This window comes from Lontra canadensis, unplaced genomic scaffold (genome assembly GCF_010015895.1).
Source record: "Lontra canadensis isolate GAN:19392208 unplaced genomic scaffold, GSC_riverotter_1.0 scaffold4, whole genome shotgun sequence".
Classification (NCBI taxonomy): domain Eukaryota; kingdom Metazoa; phylum Chordata; class Mammalia; order Carnivora; family Mustelidae; genus Lontra; species Lontra canadensis.
Window position 1 is genome coordinate 32,455,431 of NW_022630998.1, and position 16,807 is coordinate 32,472,237.

A 16,807-nucleotide genomic window follows, 5' to 3' on the forward strand; every position below is an offset into this window, starting at 1 on the left:
AAAATTACATTTTAATGCATTTGACTAAAAAAATTAACAGGGCTGCTGAAATAAGAAGTTATTACCTCACTGAAAAAGGACAGTGAGGTCAAAATGTAAGTTCTTTACAAAAGAACTAGGAGTTTAACACAACCTAATTAAAGAAAAGCAGACCCTCAGTATATGACCTCATTCATGTTTAGATTAACCATTCTAATGAAAACCTTGCTTTGAAATAGATTATATTGGATGTTGGAAACAAATGAACATTAAAGTACTACTAGAGTACCATTTTTCACCTATAAAATTCATGAAGTTCCAAAGTTTGATTACATATTGCTTTGGTAAAGATGTAGGAAAAAGAACTTTCTCATACAAATTGTGGTAGAAACCCCTATTTAAGACAATATGGTACTATCTATTGAGTACATTCTTAGACCTGGCAATTCTACTTCTTAGAATGTTTGTTATACTCATACTTATGCAGAAGCAAAATACTGTGGATAACCTAATGTCAATCAGTGCATACTAAATTTATATAAAAACTAGTTAAATAAATTATGGTACATTTATATAATCAACAACTACTATTAAAAAGAATACATAATAATATGAAGTATCTCTAAAATATAACATCTTAAAGAAGCAAGGTCAAAAAGAAGTAAGAGTAAGGGGGGAAATAAAAAGGACTTACATATTTATTTGGCTATATATGCAAAAAAAATCAGAGACTACAGAGAAATGGGTAACATTTGATTGCCTGACCAGGAAGGAGGATGAGGAAGAATATGGAGACAGATTTCAGAGTTGGGAGTTAAAAGTGGGAAGGAGATCTTTCCAGGGCTATTACTTTATAACTCTACTGGGAACCATGTACATTGTAGCCTGGGGTCAGTATCTCAAGGGGCTACCCATTACAGAGATGACAACATGAGTATTGCTCTCTGGAAATGTTGAATAAGATGGTCCTATTATACACACACTTGTGAGATAACAGAAAATAATATATTGTTCTCTACCTCTGGATTCTGGTACCCAGCTCTTGAAACCCTTGTAATTTCTTAAGTGATAAGAACACTCTAAATATCTCTTGTTCTAATATTTGCAAAGGGCTCCTAAAGCCCTCGTACATTCCCAAGTGAATGAGGTGACTCTGGGTGGGCTCCTGGATGGGGACTGGTCACCCAAAAGACCAAGCCATAATTAGAAGCTTTAGATTTGTCAGTCCTATCCCTCATCTTCCAGAGAGGGAAGAGGGATTACAAAATGGGGTTAAATCATTCCTACATGAGGAAGTCTCCATAAAATACCTATAGAGGGGGGTTTAGAGAGTTTCAGGGCAGCTAATACATCCATAGGAGGGTGACACACCCTAATTCTACTGGGACAGATGAGAACCTCCCAAACCTCTCCCTATGTATATGTCTTCATCTGTATATCCTTTAATAAAGTGGTTAACATAAGTGTTTCCCTGTGTTCTGTGAGCAGCACTAGCAAAGTAATTAAACCCAAGGAGGGAGTTGTTAGAACTTCTGATCTATAGCTGGTTGGTCAGAAGCACGGCCAATAACCAGGGCGCATGATCAGCACCTAAAGGCATGTGCAGGCACAGTCTTATAGGACTGAACCTTTAACCTGTGGCATCTGATGATATCTGGGTAGAGAGTGTCAAAATTGAGTTGAATTCCTGGATATCCTGCTGGTATCTAAGAACTGCTTGTTGGAAGAGGGAAACCCTCTATATATTTGGTGACCAGAAGTGTCAGAAATGAAGTATTTTGTGTAGTAAAAGAGATTTCACAGGAAGAAAAAGCCAAGGTAGGGAAGAACTGCTTTTTCCTTACATGGGAAGGAAAAGACTAAGTTTTTCCTCTTCTAACACTTTTGGACTTTTTAAATTTTTAAATCGTGAATTTAGAATAAAGTCAGAATGAAAAAATAAAAAACCTACTTATCAAGCAGGACTGCTATAGTGCAGAGGTCAGCAAACTATGGCCTGTGGGCCAAAGTGGCCCACCAATTACTTTTATAAACAAAGTTTCATTGGAACATGGTGAGCTCATTAGTTACATACTGTCTATGGCTACTCGTGCACTATAATGGCAGGACTGAATAGCTGTAAAAGACATCATATAGCCCATAATGCCTAAAACATGTACTGTCTGGCCTTTTACAAAAAAGTTTGCTGACCCCTGTTGTGGGGAGTAAAGGTGATAATTGTAGAGGAAGTATGTAGCACATACTGATGTTCAACATTTTAGTTCTCTTCATTCATCCCCAATAAAAAATAACTCCATTGGATTATTTTAATATATGATACATTCATTTAAAAATACATCACAAAAACATGTCTCACCATATCAGTATCAATGGAAACTCTGAGACCAATTTTATTCATCCCATCTCTCTTTAGAGTTTTCAAGTGAGGGCACAGTGCAGCACTACAAGCCATGGCTATTTCTTTTGCAAACTGGTAACGCGTTGCTGAAACAGATAAATCCTGGTCCTTAAGAAAGTAGAACACCTGAAATGTATTTAATTAGAAAACAAGTCATGATTAAGATTAAAAGCAGCTTTAAAAGTACAACTGCTACTTTCAATTTAACTTTATTAATAAAATTCCAATTTTTTAAAAAAGATTCTATTTATTTATTCGACAGATCACAAGTAGGTAGAAAGGCAGGCGGGGGTGGGAGGAAGCAGGCTCTCCACTGAGCAGAGAGCCTGATGCAGAGCTTGATCCCAGGACCCTGAGATCATGACCTGAGCTGAAGGCAGAGGCTTAACCCAATGAGCCACCCAGGCACCCCAGAATTCTAATGTTAATGCCATAAAATTCATTAGTTAAAGGCAATGTCTGTGGGACACCTGGGTGGCTTAGTCAGTTAAGCATCTGCCTTTGGCTCAGGTCATGATCTCAGGGTCCTGGGATCCAGCCCCATGTCGGGCTTCCTGCTCAGTAGGGGGCGGGGGTTGCTTCTCCCTCTTCCTTTGCCTCTCCCCCTGCTGGTGCTCACTCTCCCTCTCTCTCAAATAAATAAAATCTTTAAAATTAAAAACAACAACATCAACAACACTGTGTGTGTAAATATATATTTTGATCTGTAAGTAGTAAAAGCCTAAAACCAAAGATTATGGACTATGGCATGACTTAGCTATTTTTACCTAAAATTAACTTGCAACAAAAGCCCTATTAATTCAGTTTAGAGAAGTGCACTAATGAGTCCACCCTATAACAGCACCTTCCTGTAAGGACATCTTAATAAAGTTAAGATCAAACAAAGAAATAATATTCTATAATTTCTTTTGTTGTTGTTGTTGTTAAAGATTTTACTTATTCATTTGACCGAGAAAGCACAAAAAGAGAGCAGCAGGCAGAGGGAGAGAAAGAAGGAGACTCCCCATTGAGCAGAGAGCTTGACCAGGGTTTGATCCTAGGGCCCCAGGATCATGACCTGAGCCAAAGGCTGACGCTCAACCAACAGAGCCACACAGGTGCCCCAATGTTCTATAATTTCTATATCCTCTATAGTTTCTATCTATCTTGTAATGCGTAAAAATCACATAGAATACAAAAAATATTAGTAACAGATTGCCTGACCCAGAAGGCAGAGTGAGTAGGAGTACAGAAGTACACTAAGGGATTGGGAGTCTATAATTTCATATCCTTTTAGTTTAAAAAAAGTTGGAACGTGCAAAAATAATTTTCATATGTGAATGCTGACTATAAACTGTTATCTATAAAATATTTTATTTTGGGGGGTGCCTAGGTCGTTCAGTCACAGCTAAGCAACTGACTCTTGATCTCAGCTCAGGTTTTGATCTTGGGGTTGTGAGTTCAAGCCCTGCATTAAGTAGGCCCAGCATGGAGCCTACTGAAAATAAATAAATAAGTAAATAAATAAGGTTTTTTTAAAAATTTACATATATATTTTTTGTAAAATAACAGCAAAATGAAAATAATATGGTCAAATAACATATACTGTACAAAGATGGCAATGCTGCCAAACTTAATTGTGAGCTGGCAGGGAGTACCAGCATACAATAGCCTGAAATAATCTTATAGAAACCCAAATCTGGTATGTAAAAGGCAGTCTAGGGTGAAAATAAATGTGTTTCAAGATGTAATGTAAAAAGTATTAATAAGCTGCAATGAGAAATCTCCCCAAGTTAAAAAAAATTTAAAAAGCCATATCCAAATACAATATGTAAAGGAAAGGAATCTTCTTTCTCAGTTACCTCCGTACACTTTACAGTTTTCTCATCGGTTTCAAAATCTGCTTCCAGTCTTATTTTTTCACTTGGAAATCCTTGTAATGATATTCCATCCACTGAACTAATAACACTATAGGATAAAACATGTAGTATTAATACCAAATTGCTTTCTATGAAATATTAGATTTGAACAAATAAGGAGAAAATATATGAAAACTATATATTTATATATATTCATAACTAGGATAGCTCAATTACATACAAAATAATTAAAACTATAGTCCATCCATTTACCAAGACTTACTGATTGTGTAGCAATTTATATATACTCTTTCATATGCCCAATTCAGACCTGAGGTTTAAAATGCCTTAGTTTCCTAACAGAAAAGCGGTCTCATGAATTTTAAAAACTTTAGAATTTTAAAAACTTAGAATCCCTCAGCATTAGCCCTCTTTTTCCTTATTTGCTGTAGACCCTTTAACCAATCTCCAAAAAAAAAAAAAGAAAGAAAATAATAATTGAAAAGAAGGAGTGGCAGTAATATTCTATAAGGCCTCTAGTGTGTGTATTATTTAATTCAGTTGTATTTATAGTGAATCAATAAAAAACAGACTAAACACTCAAAGGGAATCCTTTACTTACTTCACAAAAATAGATACGAAACAACAGAAAAAGTACACTGGCATCGAGGTCACATTGCTGCACAATGCACATTTTATCACGGTCCCCTCCCAAACTGACCACCCTTTAAAAGTTTATAGCATTCTGGCCAAGAAAATACACCGAAGGCTGGTTAGGTACATGTCTGAAAAAACAGACTATATTCATTAGTGCATAAGCATTTAAATTAATGGCATAATTCTATATTTATTCATAAAATGTTTAATTTGTTAGGACATTTTTATCCTTCCCCCTCCACCAAATCAATTACATTTTAGTAACAGAAAATTCTTACCCTTTGTTTCCATTTTCTTCAGAATCTACCCAGCAGATATCCACATATTCTCTTAGGTCTACAGCATCAACTTTCCCACATGTAATTTTAAAGTCTTTTTGTTCTCGTAGAGCAAGCCGCAAGCCATCCATAGTCTCTGGTGTTATTTGTACCATCAAGCCATCTAATAATGAGGTATGTTTCACATCCCTTTTATTAAATACCAATTTATATGTCTAATCCATAAAATTTGCTATCAAAATATGTTCTGCATAAGATACAAGGTTTACATCATCTGTTAAATAATCTTAATGATTGTTTTCTACTAGGAAATATGAAAAATATTTCAAAGTTAAGGATTCTTTTTTTAAAAAACAGTTAAATAATGGTGAGATTTTTCATTACCAACTATAATGAGATTACTGATGCCCAACTCTCCTTTCATAACAACCAGCCATAAAACTAGACAAAATGTATGAGGCAGTTGTTTTCAGATACTGAACAAGAAGAAGTGCAATACTGTGACTCCTAGAGGAAAACTCAACAGGTAAGCCTACAACTGCCCAGGCTCCTTGTTTTAAGACAATTCTGCCTGGTGACCCATTCAACCTACAATGGCCACATTGGCCTGAGAAATCAGAGGTAAGTTTGGGGAAGTCTGGAATCTGGGGAAGCCTGGAATCTGGGGTCAAGACATTGAAGAGGAAGGCACCAGAAGACAGTGTGTAAGGGTCCCTTTGAGTCCTTGGACTAGAACTTGGGACACAACTGGGGACACATTAATAGGGTGAGACTAGATGACTCCTAAAAGAGAACAGCTATTAGGTTTGGGAACAGAAAAGAGATACTAGAAATCAAGCAATGCTGGGGGATATTGGCAGTATGGACCAACCACAATAGAGAGACCTTATGAGCACTTCATTAACTTACACTGTGGCAAAGCAAAATAAAGCCCTTACAAAATCTGTAGGCAAAATGGATTCAAAGAATGAGTCCTGCCAGACTGTAAACACCTTAGGAGTTCCACAGATCCATCTGTTAACAAAGTGAAAAATACAGACTACACAAGCTCAACATGATTTGCTATGAAAATGCCTGCTTAAACATAAATAAGACTTCTTCAGAGAAAGCTAACAATCTAAAGTCTTAAAACCTATTAACAATGACAAGTACATAATCGAAAATTACCAGAGAGAACTGTAAGAAAATGAGCCTCCATACAACTGTAACCAACCATGAGATAGCCAAGACAATGGATTAAATACACACATACTTCAAAACATCTATTCTAAAATATATTCAAAGAACTAAAGCAAAACAGTAAAAAAAAAAAAAAAAAAGGAAAGCAAATATGGGCTAAATGAATAAACAGGTTTACAAAATCTTAACAGAGAAATAGAAACTTAAAAAACCTAAAGGGACATTGTAGAACTGAAAAGTGTAACCTGAAATTGAAACCTCAATGGACAGGCTTAACAGTAGACTGAACGTGGCAAGAAAAAGACTCAGAGAACATGAAGAAAGATCAATAAAAATGTTTCAATCTAAGGAACCTAGAGGGGGATACCTGGGTGGCTCAGGTGGTTAAGCGTCTGCCTTCGGCTCAGGTCATGATCCCAGGCTCCTAGGATCAAATCCTGCATTGGACTCCTTGGTCAGTGGGAGCGGGCTCCTTGGTCAGTGGGAGCCAGCTTCTCCCTCTACCTTCCCCTCCCCCAGCTTATGCTCTCTCTCTCTCTGACAAATAAATAAATAAAATCTTAAAGAATAAAGAACCTAGAGAAAAATGATTAAAGAAAAATAAACAGCATCAAGGACCCAAGGTATGATATAAAAGAGGTATATCTATAAATATAGATACACACATGCATACATACATATATAAATATATAGATATCTCCTAGGAGAAAAAGATTGGGATTTTAAAAAATAAATAATGTAAGAAATTCCTCAAATTTGATGAAAAATATTGACACACATATCCAGAAGCTCCATAAATACCAAGCAGGAGAAATACAAAGAAAACCACACTAGGGTATATCATAGTAAACAGGTGAAAACCAAAGATAAAGAGGGTATCTTGAAAACAGACTGGAAAAAGGGCACTTTAAATACAGGGAAAGAAATATAAAAAATTATACTGACTTCATTAGCAACAAGGGAGGCCAAAAGACGAGATGACATCTTCAAGGAAAATGAAAACTTTCAGAGAATTCTGTAACTACCAAAAATATCCTTCAAAACTAAGAATGAAATAAGGACAGCTTCAGATAAACGAAAGCCAACCAACTTATATTACAAAAAATGCTACTGACTTCTTGTGTCTGCTCCAACATATAGAGAGCCTGGATGTTGTCCCTTCCATTCTCACAAGACAAATGCTGAACAAACTGAAAATGAACAACTCTTAGATAGAGAATTGAGGTCACAGGGCAAACTCTCTCTCCCCCCTAAATAAATAAATAAATAAAATCTTTTAAAAAAATCAACAAAAATATGTCAACACAATAACATATTTATTTTAAAAAAGATTTTATTTATTTTTATTTGAGACAGAGAACAAGCACACAAACAAGGGGGAGGGGCAGAAAGAGAAAGAGGGAAAAGCAGACTCCCCACTGACTAGGGAGCCTGATGAAGGGCTTGATCCCAAGACCCTGAGATCCTGACCTGAGCTGAAGGCAGACACTTAACTGACTGAGCCATCACCCAGGTGCCCTGGCTAATTATTTTAAATAAGAGTTCAGGAGTATAGCTGATTATAAAATAAAAATACAGAAATAAAAATGAATTTCTATATATCAAAAGAGAAAAAAATTTTAATTTAAGAAGATAAATTTACATCAGTAATAAAATCTATGTTACAGAAATAAATCAAAAGATATGTGGGGCTTGTGGGTAGCTCTTGGTTAAGCGACTGACTCTTGATTTCAGCTCAGGTCATGATCTCAGGGTTGTGGGACTGGCCCTAGAGTCAGGCTCCATGCTTGGGATTCTTCAGTCTCTCTCTCTCTCTCTCTCACTCTCCCCACCTTCCATGTCCCCTCACCCTGCCCCTCCCCCACCCCCTCAAATAAAAAAAAGATATGTAAGACCTATACAAAAACTGTAAATTTTTATTTTTAAAAATGTTTCATTTTTAAGTAATCTCTACACCCAGCATGGGGCTCAAACCCACAACCCTGATATCAAGAGTGGCATGCTCTACTGACTGAGTCAGCCAGGCAGCCCTATAAAATTTTATTGAAAGACACTGAATATTTTCTGAATTGAGGATAGCCTGTTTTTATGGATAGGAACACTGAGAATGGAAAATATACCAGTTTTTCTCAAAATTAATCTGGTGACTTAATGCAATTCCAATGGACCATTTAGAACCTGTAAGTTGATCCTAAAATTAATATGGAAAATCAAAAGGCTTAGAGGCACTACTGAAAAAAGGAAAAAAGCATGTGTGTGGCATCAGAGATGGAAGGGCTTCCCATAAAGCTATGTTTGAGATAGTATGGAGGATGACATTAGTGAAAAAGCAGACATAACGATCTCCAAAAATACTCTCCTCCTAAAGAACAATGAAACTAATAAAAAGTCAGAAGAAATTTTTTCAGAACCCTGGAAATTAAACAAAGGCTTGCAGCAATCTGGGGAGTATTTATTTAAGAAAAATGGCTGGATCTTCATAAGAACAGCAAGCTTTGTTCTTTTTGTCATTTTAACCTTCCTAGTCCCATTCACTCCTCTATAGCTCAGTGGAAGCCTCAGAAGCCAATAGCCTGGAATCATGGTGAAAACAGTCTGGTAGCCACTGGAGGCTGGTGCTCCTTCAAAGCCTCATTATCAGAGAATTTATATATATATATATATTTTTTTTTTTTTTCATGTTGAGTATTTTGCCCAGTGCAAAAAGTTTTTTCTAAGGGAGCATCTGTGAAAAACAATTAGAAGCCAATGATTAACATCTCAGCTACCTGTGGCAGCAGATAATAGCAGACGCAAACAGACCAACCAAAGACTTAAAAAAGGAAAAGCTGGTGAATGAGAGGTCCATAAGGGTTCTGAAAAGCTCTTCACATATTTCTGGGAATTTAGAAGGCCACACACATGTACAATACTGTATGCATACTCAAGATGTTCGCATGTAAAGAAATGCCTAGCTCTTACCTCAGGCTGACTTTTAGGCTTTGTACAGGCAGGAAGTACAGGTTATGGCAAAGTTGTTATGCTTAATGTAGACCCAAATATTGACCATGTTCTACTTCTTGAGCTGGGTAATGATTTCATGTTAAGTTTATGGTACTGTGTTTTATAACTGACATATGTTCTTTTTTTTCTTTTTTTTTTTTTTCAAATATTTTATTTGGCAGAGAGAGAGAGAGCACAAGTAGAGCAGCAGGCAGAGGGAGAGGAAAAAGCAGGCTCCCTGGGAGCCTGATGAGGGGCTTGATCCCAGTACCCTGGAATCATGACCTGCGCCGAAGGCAGACGCTTAACTGACTGACTGAGCCACCCAGGCACCCCCATATATTCTTTTATAAGTATCAAATTAATTTTAAAAGGAAATGGAAAATATCTTAACATTAAAACAATCCTAAAGATGAAACTCATACCTTCAACTATGCTGGACTTAGCAAGAAATCCTGAAGATGTTTTTAGAGCTCCATTGAATACCACAAAACTTGCACCTGTCACTGATAAGAAAAATACATTTATGTTTTAACTTGCCTTTTTTTAATGCTATGTTTGTTAACTGTATAATGTGGAGCATGGTACATTTAAGTACTTCATAAATGCCCATACCACTTATATTAGAAAGCTAATTAAAAAAAGCAAACTAAACCAAGTTAAGATAAAATATGGCATAAAGGTTATGGAATGTTTGTATATAATAACTGATAGCTACTGTACTACTTAAAATGTTTGTCTCTCTGTCAATGGAAATATGGGAAATCAAATACATACCATTGGTAAGAGCATAAATCAGAGGAATCTCTATGGAAGACAACTTAATAATTACCTATTAAAATGATAAATATATATATCCTTTGACACACCAATTCCACAACTAGGAATTGCACATATATACAAGGTTATTAATAGTGCATTTTTATAAATAACCAAGAATTGGTAACACCTATGTCCATTAATGAGACAATTATATGATGTACACAGATAAAGTGAAAAGTTATGGAAAATGCAGAAGTTCTTTTTATACTAAAAGAATCATCTCCAAGGTGTGTTAAAAGCAAGGTGCAGAATGGAACACATGTTATGACTTATTTTAAAAAAGTGGAAGAAATTTGCTAAAAATTATTTTTAAAGTAAGAATTAAAAAGTGGAAGAAAAGATGTGTGTGTGTTTGCTTAAATATACATGCAAGCAAAAATGTTTCTAAAAGGATATACAAAAAACTGATAACATTGGTTTGGTGCCTATGGGGAAGAGGAGAGGGTAAACTTGGGAGTCAAGGGAAGAAAGGAGATTTCACACTGTAGATACCTATACCTTTCAAATGTTGAAACACATATACCTATTCAACAAACAAATATTAAATAGTTGTTACATTTTAATTACAAAAGTATTAATGACATATTAAGTAAAAAAAAAAAGTGTGAATATCCAATATAAAACCATCAATTTAATAGATATATACTAATATAAGAAGGAAATATATTAAAATGTCCACAATGGCTGTATCTTGGCAGTTTTTTTTTTACTACTTTTTAAAACTTATTTCTCAAACTTACGAAGTTTACGAAGTAAGTATACATTACCTTTATAATCAGAGGCTGCTAATTTTACTAGCAGTCAGGATGTCAGACTGTGTTAAATATGTTATTTTAAAATGTATTAATTTTCTGAAATACTCACTTCTACTTAAATTTCAGTATGTTAGTCCCCCTACTGCAAGGATTTGACAATCACAGAAGTCACTGAGGCCATTCAGCCAGAACTGAGAGTAATGTCACTCACATATGCTACTCTACCATCTTTACCATTTCTATATCCCCAGCTACTTACAGTTTTATAAACCATTCTTCATCCTTATCCAGGCTTTACTCCCCTAAGAGGAGTTGGAGCAGAGAGCAAACAAAGGTAACACACACCCCATTCCAGAGAGAAATTAGTGAAAATAAGATTCACACCATATAGGATAAATTAGACCTGAAGGTATCAAAATAAATACAGTGTTCCAAGTCTTTAAAAAACCTAATGTAGCCCAAGAAGAAAACACAAACTAGAAGCAATTTTTATCTGTTTGTGTAGCTCAAATTTTAAATGGTATTGTATTATTACCAACAATCAGCAAAAAGTAAAATATATATATTGCCCCTTTAAAAAGGAATTCCATTTATTGAGGTAGTTTTATAGATCATACTAGAAACCAACACTTTCTTACCTTTTCTAGGATGGCCAGTGGCACTGTTGGCCTGTGTTTGATAAATGCCATCGTTTTGTATACAGACTAGGTGAGAATCTGCTTCAGTACTAAAACTAGCTCCAATGCTAATGACATGCTCATTGGAAGAATTTATAACCTTCATTACCTAGAGAAAAACAACACTCATTTAGAAACACTACTAACATGTTATGTCTTTATTAGTTATAGTCATTCAAAGGGCCACATTTCTGACCAGCTTCATAATTATCAAGCCTTGGTCTGGATAACTCCGAGAATGTGATGGAAACAAATGTTTTACGATAAAATTACCTTAATTAATAGATAAAACAGTAAAGAGAAAAGTTTTAAAGAACAGGATAAAACAAATCCCTTATTAGGAAATAAATCTAAAATTTCAAAAATAGTATTTTTTTGCCATTATGTATTAGACAGTCTGATTCAAAACAAATTAACACACTTTTAAAGAAATCTAATGTCCAATAATTATCTTCAAAATCTGTATGAAGAAATTAAACTTACATCATTGTATTTTTTCCGAGGTATTTTTATGCAGCTCTTCCCCATTTCCATATGAATCAATAGCTGATCTATATTATGCAAGGTATATTGGTAATTTCGAAGGTCCTACATATAAAATAATGACATTTCCATAAACCTTAAACTGTCCACGAACATTTTACCCATTCATTAAATCCTTTTATAAGATTGTCCATCATTTTAAGACTTCTGATACATAACTATCAAAATGCCATCTAGAAAGCACTGCCAACTGAAAAAAAACAACTAATCCTTCTAACTACTCCACAATAGTAATAAAGAATATCATTCTCAGGAAGAATTCTGTAGTATCTGGGGGTGAACTCACTTTCCAATTACAGATCTTCCAAACTAGGTCTTCAAAGTAAACATGTATAAGTCCACTAAAATACTTTTCTATGGTTATAGATAAAACAATTACAGAAAAAAGAGGTGGAAGGGAACCTGAGCTTATCTAATCCAATTCTTCTTATTACAAATGAGGAAATCTGGACCGCAATTTGCTCAAAATCCCCAAACTGATTGACTTAGTTAACACTTTTGCTAACACTTCAACAACTGTGTAGATCTCACATTACCTACAAGTGAAAGCACTGCAGCAGAATGAATCAAAAAACATTTACAGTCAGGTACACATTTATTAGGAGATGTGTTCCAAAAAGCAATTCATTAAAAACAGAGCCCATTTATGCTAAATAAATTAAGCTACATTATAAATGAACTTCCATTATCCCAAATATGCCAAATTAAAATCAGAAAATATAAATATGTTGAACATGCTAAACAAAATTTTAAAATAGTAATGTAAAAACACTTAATAGTTTGATTACTCACAACGAGTAAGTTCATAATAGTGTGTCCTATTTCTCCAAAAAGAGGTTTTCGGCCTCTAACACTTGTTAGAGGAGCAGGATATGCTATACACAAGAAAGGAAAACTAGTTACTGTCAAAAAAAAAAACCCCACAAAAAAACAAAAAAGTCTTGAATTTATTACTTTTACTTCTCATTTCTCAAACTTTATGGCTAAATACCAGCCAATCAGTTCTTTGGGGAAAGTGAGAGCTACATTAACTTCTAGTGTGCATCTACTGGATGCTACACTGAACTAGGAACTTTATATACAACATCTTATCTAAGCCCTAAAACAACTCAGTGAGGCAAATATGTTTACTCCTACTTTACTAATGGGAAAGTAGAGACATAAGAGATTAATAAACTTGCTTATGGTGACTAAGTTAATAACCAGTGAAAAAGATTTGAAATTTAGGCTTGCCTGATTCCAAAGCATTTCATCTTTTCATTATACATGTTGTCTCCACAAAAGGATGATGACAGGAAAATTATAGTAACTGGAGAGAACCCTACAAAGTTCTGATAATTTAAAGAGAAATATGAAGAACTCAAGATTTTTAAAGCATGTATAATTAATGTTAAATTGTGCAAATTTATAGCCAACGGTAAACTTTTACAGTTCCTGGGTCAGCCTGATAAAAGGGGCACAGAGAGTAAGAGAAGTCAGTGCAGAGAAATAGAAGGAACATGAAGTCTATCACCTAACTACTTTTCTCTTTCTTTAGGGCACTATAAGTGTTATTCACCAAAAAGGAAAAGCTATTTGGCTGGCAATGCAGCAGGGCTTCTGGAAGAAAAGGAAGGTAAGACAATTTCTATAATGATAAAAAGCAGAAACCTTTTTAACCTTCAGTTCTCAGCCTAGATCACTAAGCAAACAAACCTCTCTCATATCTTTTATATGAATATATATCCTTAAAATTCTAAGAAAACACAATACCTGACATCTATTTTAAAAATTTAATTCAGGGGGCACCTGGGTAGCTCAGTGGGTTTAGCCTCTGCCTTCGGCTCAGGTCTCAGGGTCATGGGATGGAGCCCCAAGTCAGGGTCTCTGCTCAGCAGGGAGCCTGCTCCCCCCTCCCATAGCCTGCTTCTCTGCCTACTTGTGATCTCGCTCTCTGTCCAAAAAAAAAAAAAAAAAGAAAGAAAGAAAAAGAAAAAAAAAATTAAGTCAGAGTGACTCACATCTTTGTTACTACCAACATATTTTTTTAAGGTGTTTTGTTTTTTGAAGATTATTTATTTATTTAAGAGAGAGCGAGAGAGAGCACAAGCAGTAGGGAGGAGCAGAGGGGACAGGCATACTCCCCGCTAAGCAATGAGCCTGACATGGGGCTCGATTCCAGTACCCTGAGATCATGACTGGAGCTGAAGTCAGACACTTAAATGACTGAGCCACCCAGGTGCCCCTATTTTTTATTTTTATTTAATTTATTTTTTAAAAGATTTTATTTATTTATTTGACAGACAGAGGTCACAAGTAGGCAGAGAGGCAGGCAGAGAGAGAGAGAGAGAGAGAGAGAGAAGCAGGCTTCCTGCTGACCAGAGAGCCCAATGAGGGGCTCCATCCCAGGACCCTGGGATCAGACCTGAGCCGAAGGCAGAGGCTTTAACCCACTGAGCCACCCAGGCACCCCTATTTTTTAATTTTTAAAAGGACAACTATGTTATTTAGAGGACAGAGGCTGCAGACTGGAAAAAAAACATAGGGCATTAGTGGTAAAAGACATTAAAATAAGATATGATTAAGATAAATGATGCCTTCTTACTCCATCTTTTATGAATAAGGGAACATCCTTTACAACTTGACTGAGGTAATTTTATTTGGAACAGTATTTTCAAAAGGTTATGACTTAGATATTCTGTCAGAGTTATAAAGGACCTCATAAATCATTTAAATCAACAGTGAATGGTATTCCAAACTTAAGTGTAGATAATCCCCATTTGAAAATTACTAATTTCAGACCACTATTTTCAGTCTCTAATCTTGGGACTCTAATTTTTGCCATTAAATCTTCCATACATCCATTATCTCTAACAAACACATATACATACATACATCACATTTGCAAGTTCATATCTAGAGGCATGGGCACCAGTAACATCAAAATGTCAGTATATCTAAAATCCAGCAGTACACAATGAACTCAAAAAATAGTGAAGACTAATTAATTTCTATGTACAAGCTTCCTCCCATCCAAAAGTTTGCTTTATACCACTTGCTTTTACAAAAGACCCATGTTAGAACCTGTTTTCACTAACTGAAAGAAATATTAAATAGGTTTTTGTGTTTATGAAATGGTACTGGCTGGGGTGCCTGGGTGACACTGTTGGTTGAGCTTTCGGCTCTTGGTTTCAGCTCAGGTCATGATTTCATGGGTCGTGGGATGGAGTCCTGCATCTGACTCCATGCTTAGTGCAGAATCAGCTTGTGCTCCTCTCTCCCTCTGCCCCTTGCCTCCTCAAATAAATAAATAAATAAATAAATAAATAAATCTTTAAACAACAACAACAAAGAAATGGTAATGGTTTCTTTGCTTTATGCCATTTTGGCTTACAAAAGGTTTCACAGGAACGTTCTACTTTCGGACAGTGGGAAAAACCTGTATAACGGGAGGTTTTTATCTTCATCATCACTAAACAGCATCATAGCTTTGCAGCTCCAACCCCTGTGATCCTCTGAGAAATCCCACAAGTTGCTCCATGGTTTTCCTTCTTTGTGTGTGAGAAAAACACATTTAGTATCTAAAACTGATACTGACTAAAATACGGAGCAAACTTATAAATTATATGTCGATATAATATGTGATGACTTAAGATTATATATTGACTTAACTTTCCATAAAAATAGCATTCAAGTATTTATAGCAGAGACAAAATATCAGGCTACAGAGACAAAATATCAGGCTGAATGGATGAAACACTTGATGCAAAATAAACTTTCATAAGCTCTATAGTTTACACAGTAAAAAACCTGCGATGACATTTCCATTTTGATACTTTTTACACAACAGCATCACATATTTACAACCTAAATGGTGGGCTGCCTGGGTGGCTTAGTTGGTTAAGCATCCAACTCTTGGTTTCAGCTCAGGTCATGATGTCAGGGTTGTGAAATCAAGATTAGAGCTGGACTCCATGCTCAGTGGGGAGTCAAACATGCTTAAGATTCTGTCTCTCACTTTGTCCCTCCCCTGGCTCCCATGCACTCCCCTCTCCTCTCTAAAATAAACAAACAAATCTTTTTTTAAAAAGTCCTAAATGGTAAAGACTTCCCTCACAAAATCAAAGAGTTTACTAAATTTGCCAAAGAGATTTAGATCTCTTTCACTGAATTTGTCCATTTTGAAATATTTATAAATTTTATAAATCCCCTCCATTTAATTTTCCTCCAAGGAAATACCTATTTAATTAGAATCAAATGCCTAAAACTTCATTTGATATACTTTATATGCAATAAATAATTTCTTGAAAAAAGTCAAGGATAAAAGGTGGGAATTCAAAAATTTTAACACGAAAAATGATTTCGACTTAGAAATAAACATATACATAAACTGGAACCATTATTTCACAATCCTTCATGTTTGGCTTTATGATGTATACAAATTCAGAGGGAAAATAATTTAGGAAATATAGGAAACATAACAAATATAGAAAACATAACAAATATATAACAAAATGAGCTCCCTATAGTACATGCTTTTAAGAAAGCCTTTCAATGTTTTCTGTATTTTGTTATGAGATTAAAAAAAAATTTTTTTTAAGGTAAGTTAATATAATTATGAACATCTAGAAACTTCATGACATACCAAGGTTGTCTAGATGACTCATTTGGAAGTAGAAGAGGGTTGTCTTGGAATTTTAAAAGTTTATCAAAACAAAGG

The 16,807-nt window shown here is 35.2% G+C and overlaps 1 protein-coding gene and 1 long non-coding RNA gene across 7 annotated transcripts in view; one reads left to right on the forward strand and one right to left on the reverse strand.

Moving 5' to 3' along the window:
* Positions 1-13,847, forward strand: part of LOC116861173 — a 28,724-nt gene extending 14,877 nt beyond the window's left edge. Inside the window, exons 3-4 of the long non-coding RNA XR_004381421.1 lie at positions 5,261-5,324; positions 13,646-13,847. This is a non-coding gene — a long non-coding RNA (uncharacterized LOC116861173). The remainder of the gene's footprint in view (positions 1-5,260; positions 5,325-13,645) is intronic.
* Positions 1-16,807, reverse strand: part of ZFYVE16 (zinc finger FYVE-type containing 16) — a 50,910-nt gene that overhangs the window by 2,101 nt on the left and 32,002 nt on the right. For 4 of the 6 annotated variants that reach the window (XM_032847663.1, XM_032847654.1, XM_032847645.1 and 1 more), the window contains 7 exons: positions 12,901-12,983; positions 12,049-12,153; positions 11,527-11,674; positions 9,737-9,817; positions 5,151-5,313; positions 4,219-4,324; positions 2,336-2,503 (listed from right to left, as the gene is read on the reverse strand). In XM_032847663.1, the coding sequence (XP_032703554.1) occupies positions 2,336-2,503; positions 4,219-4,324; positions 5,151-5,313; positions 9,737-9,817; positions 11,527-11,674; positions 12,049-12,153; positions 12,901-12,983 (854 nt within the window). The other 2 variants (XR_004381412.1, XM_032847676.1) reach the window with 2 other exon arrangements.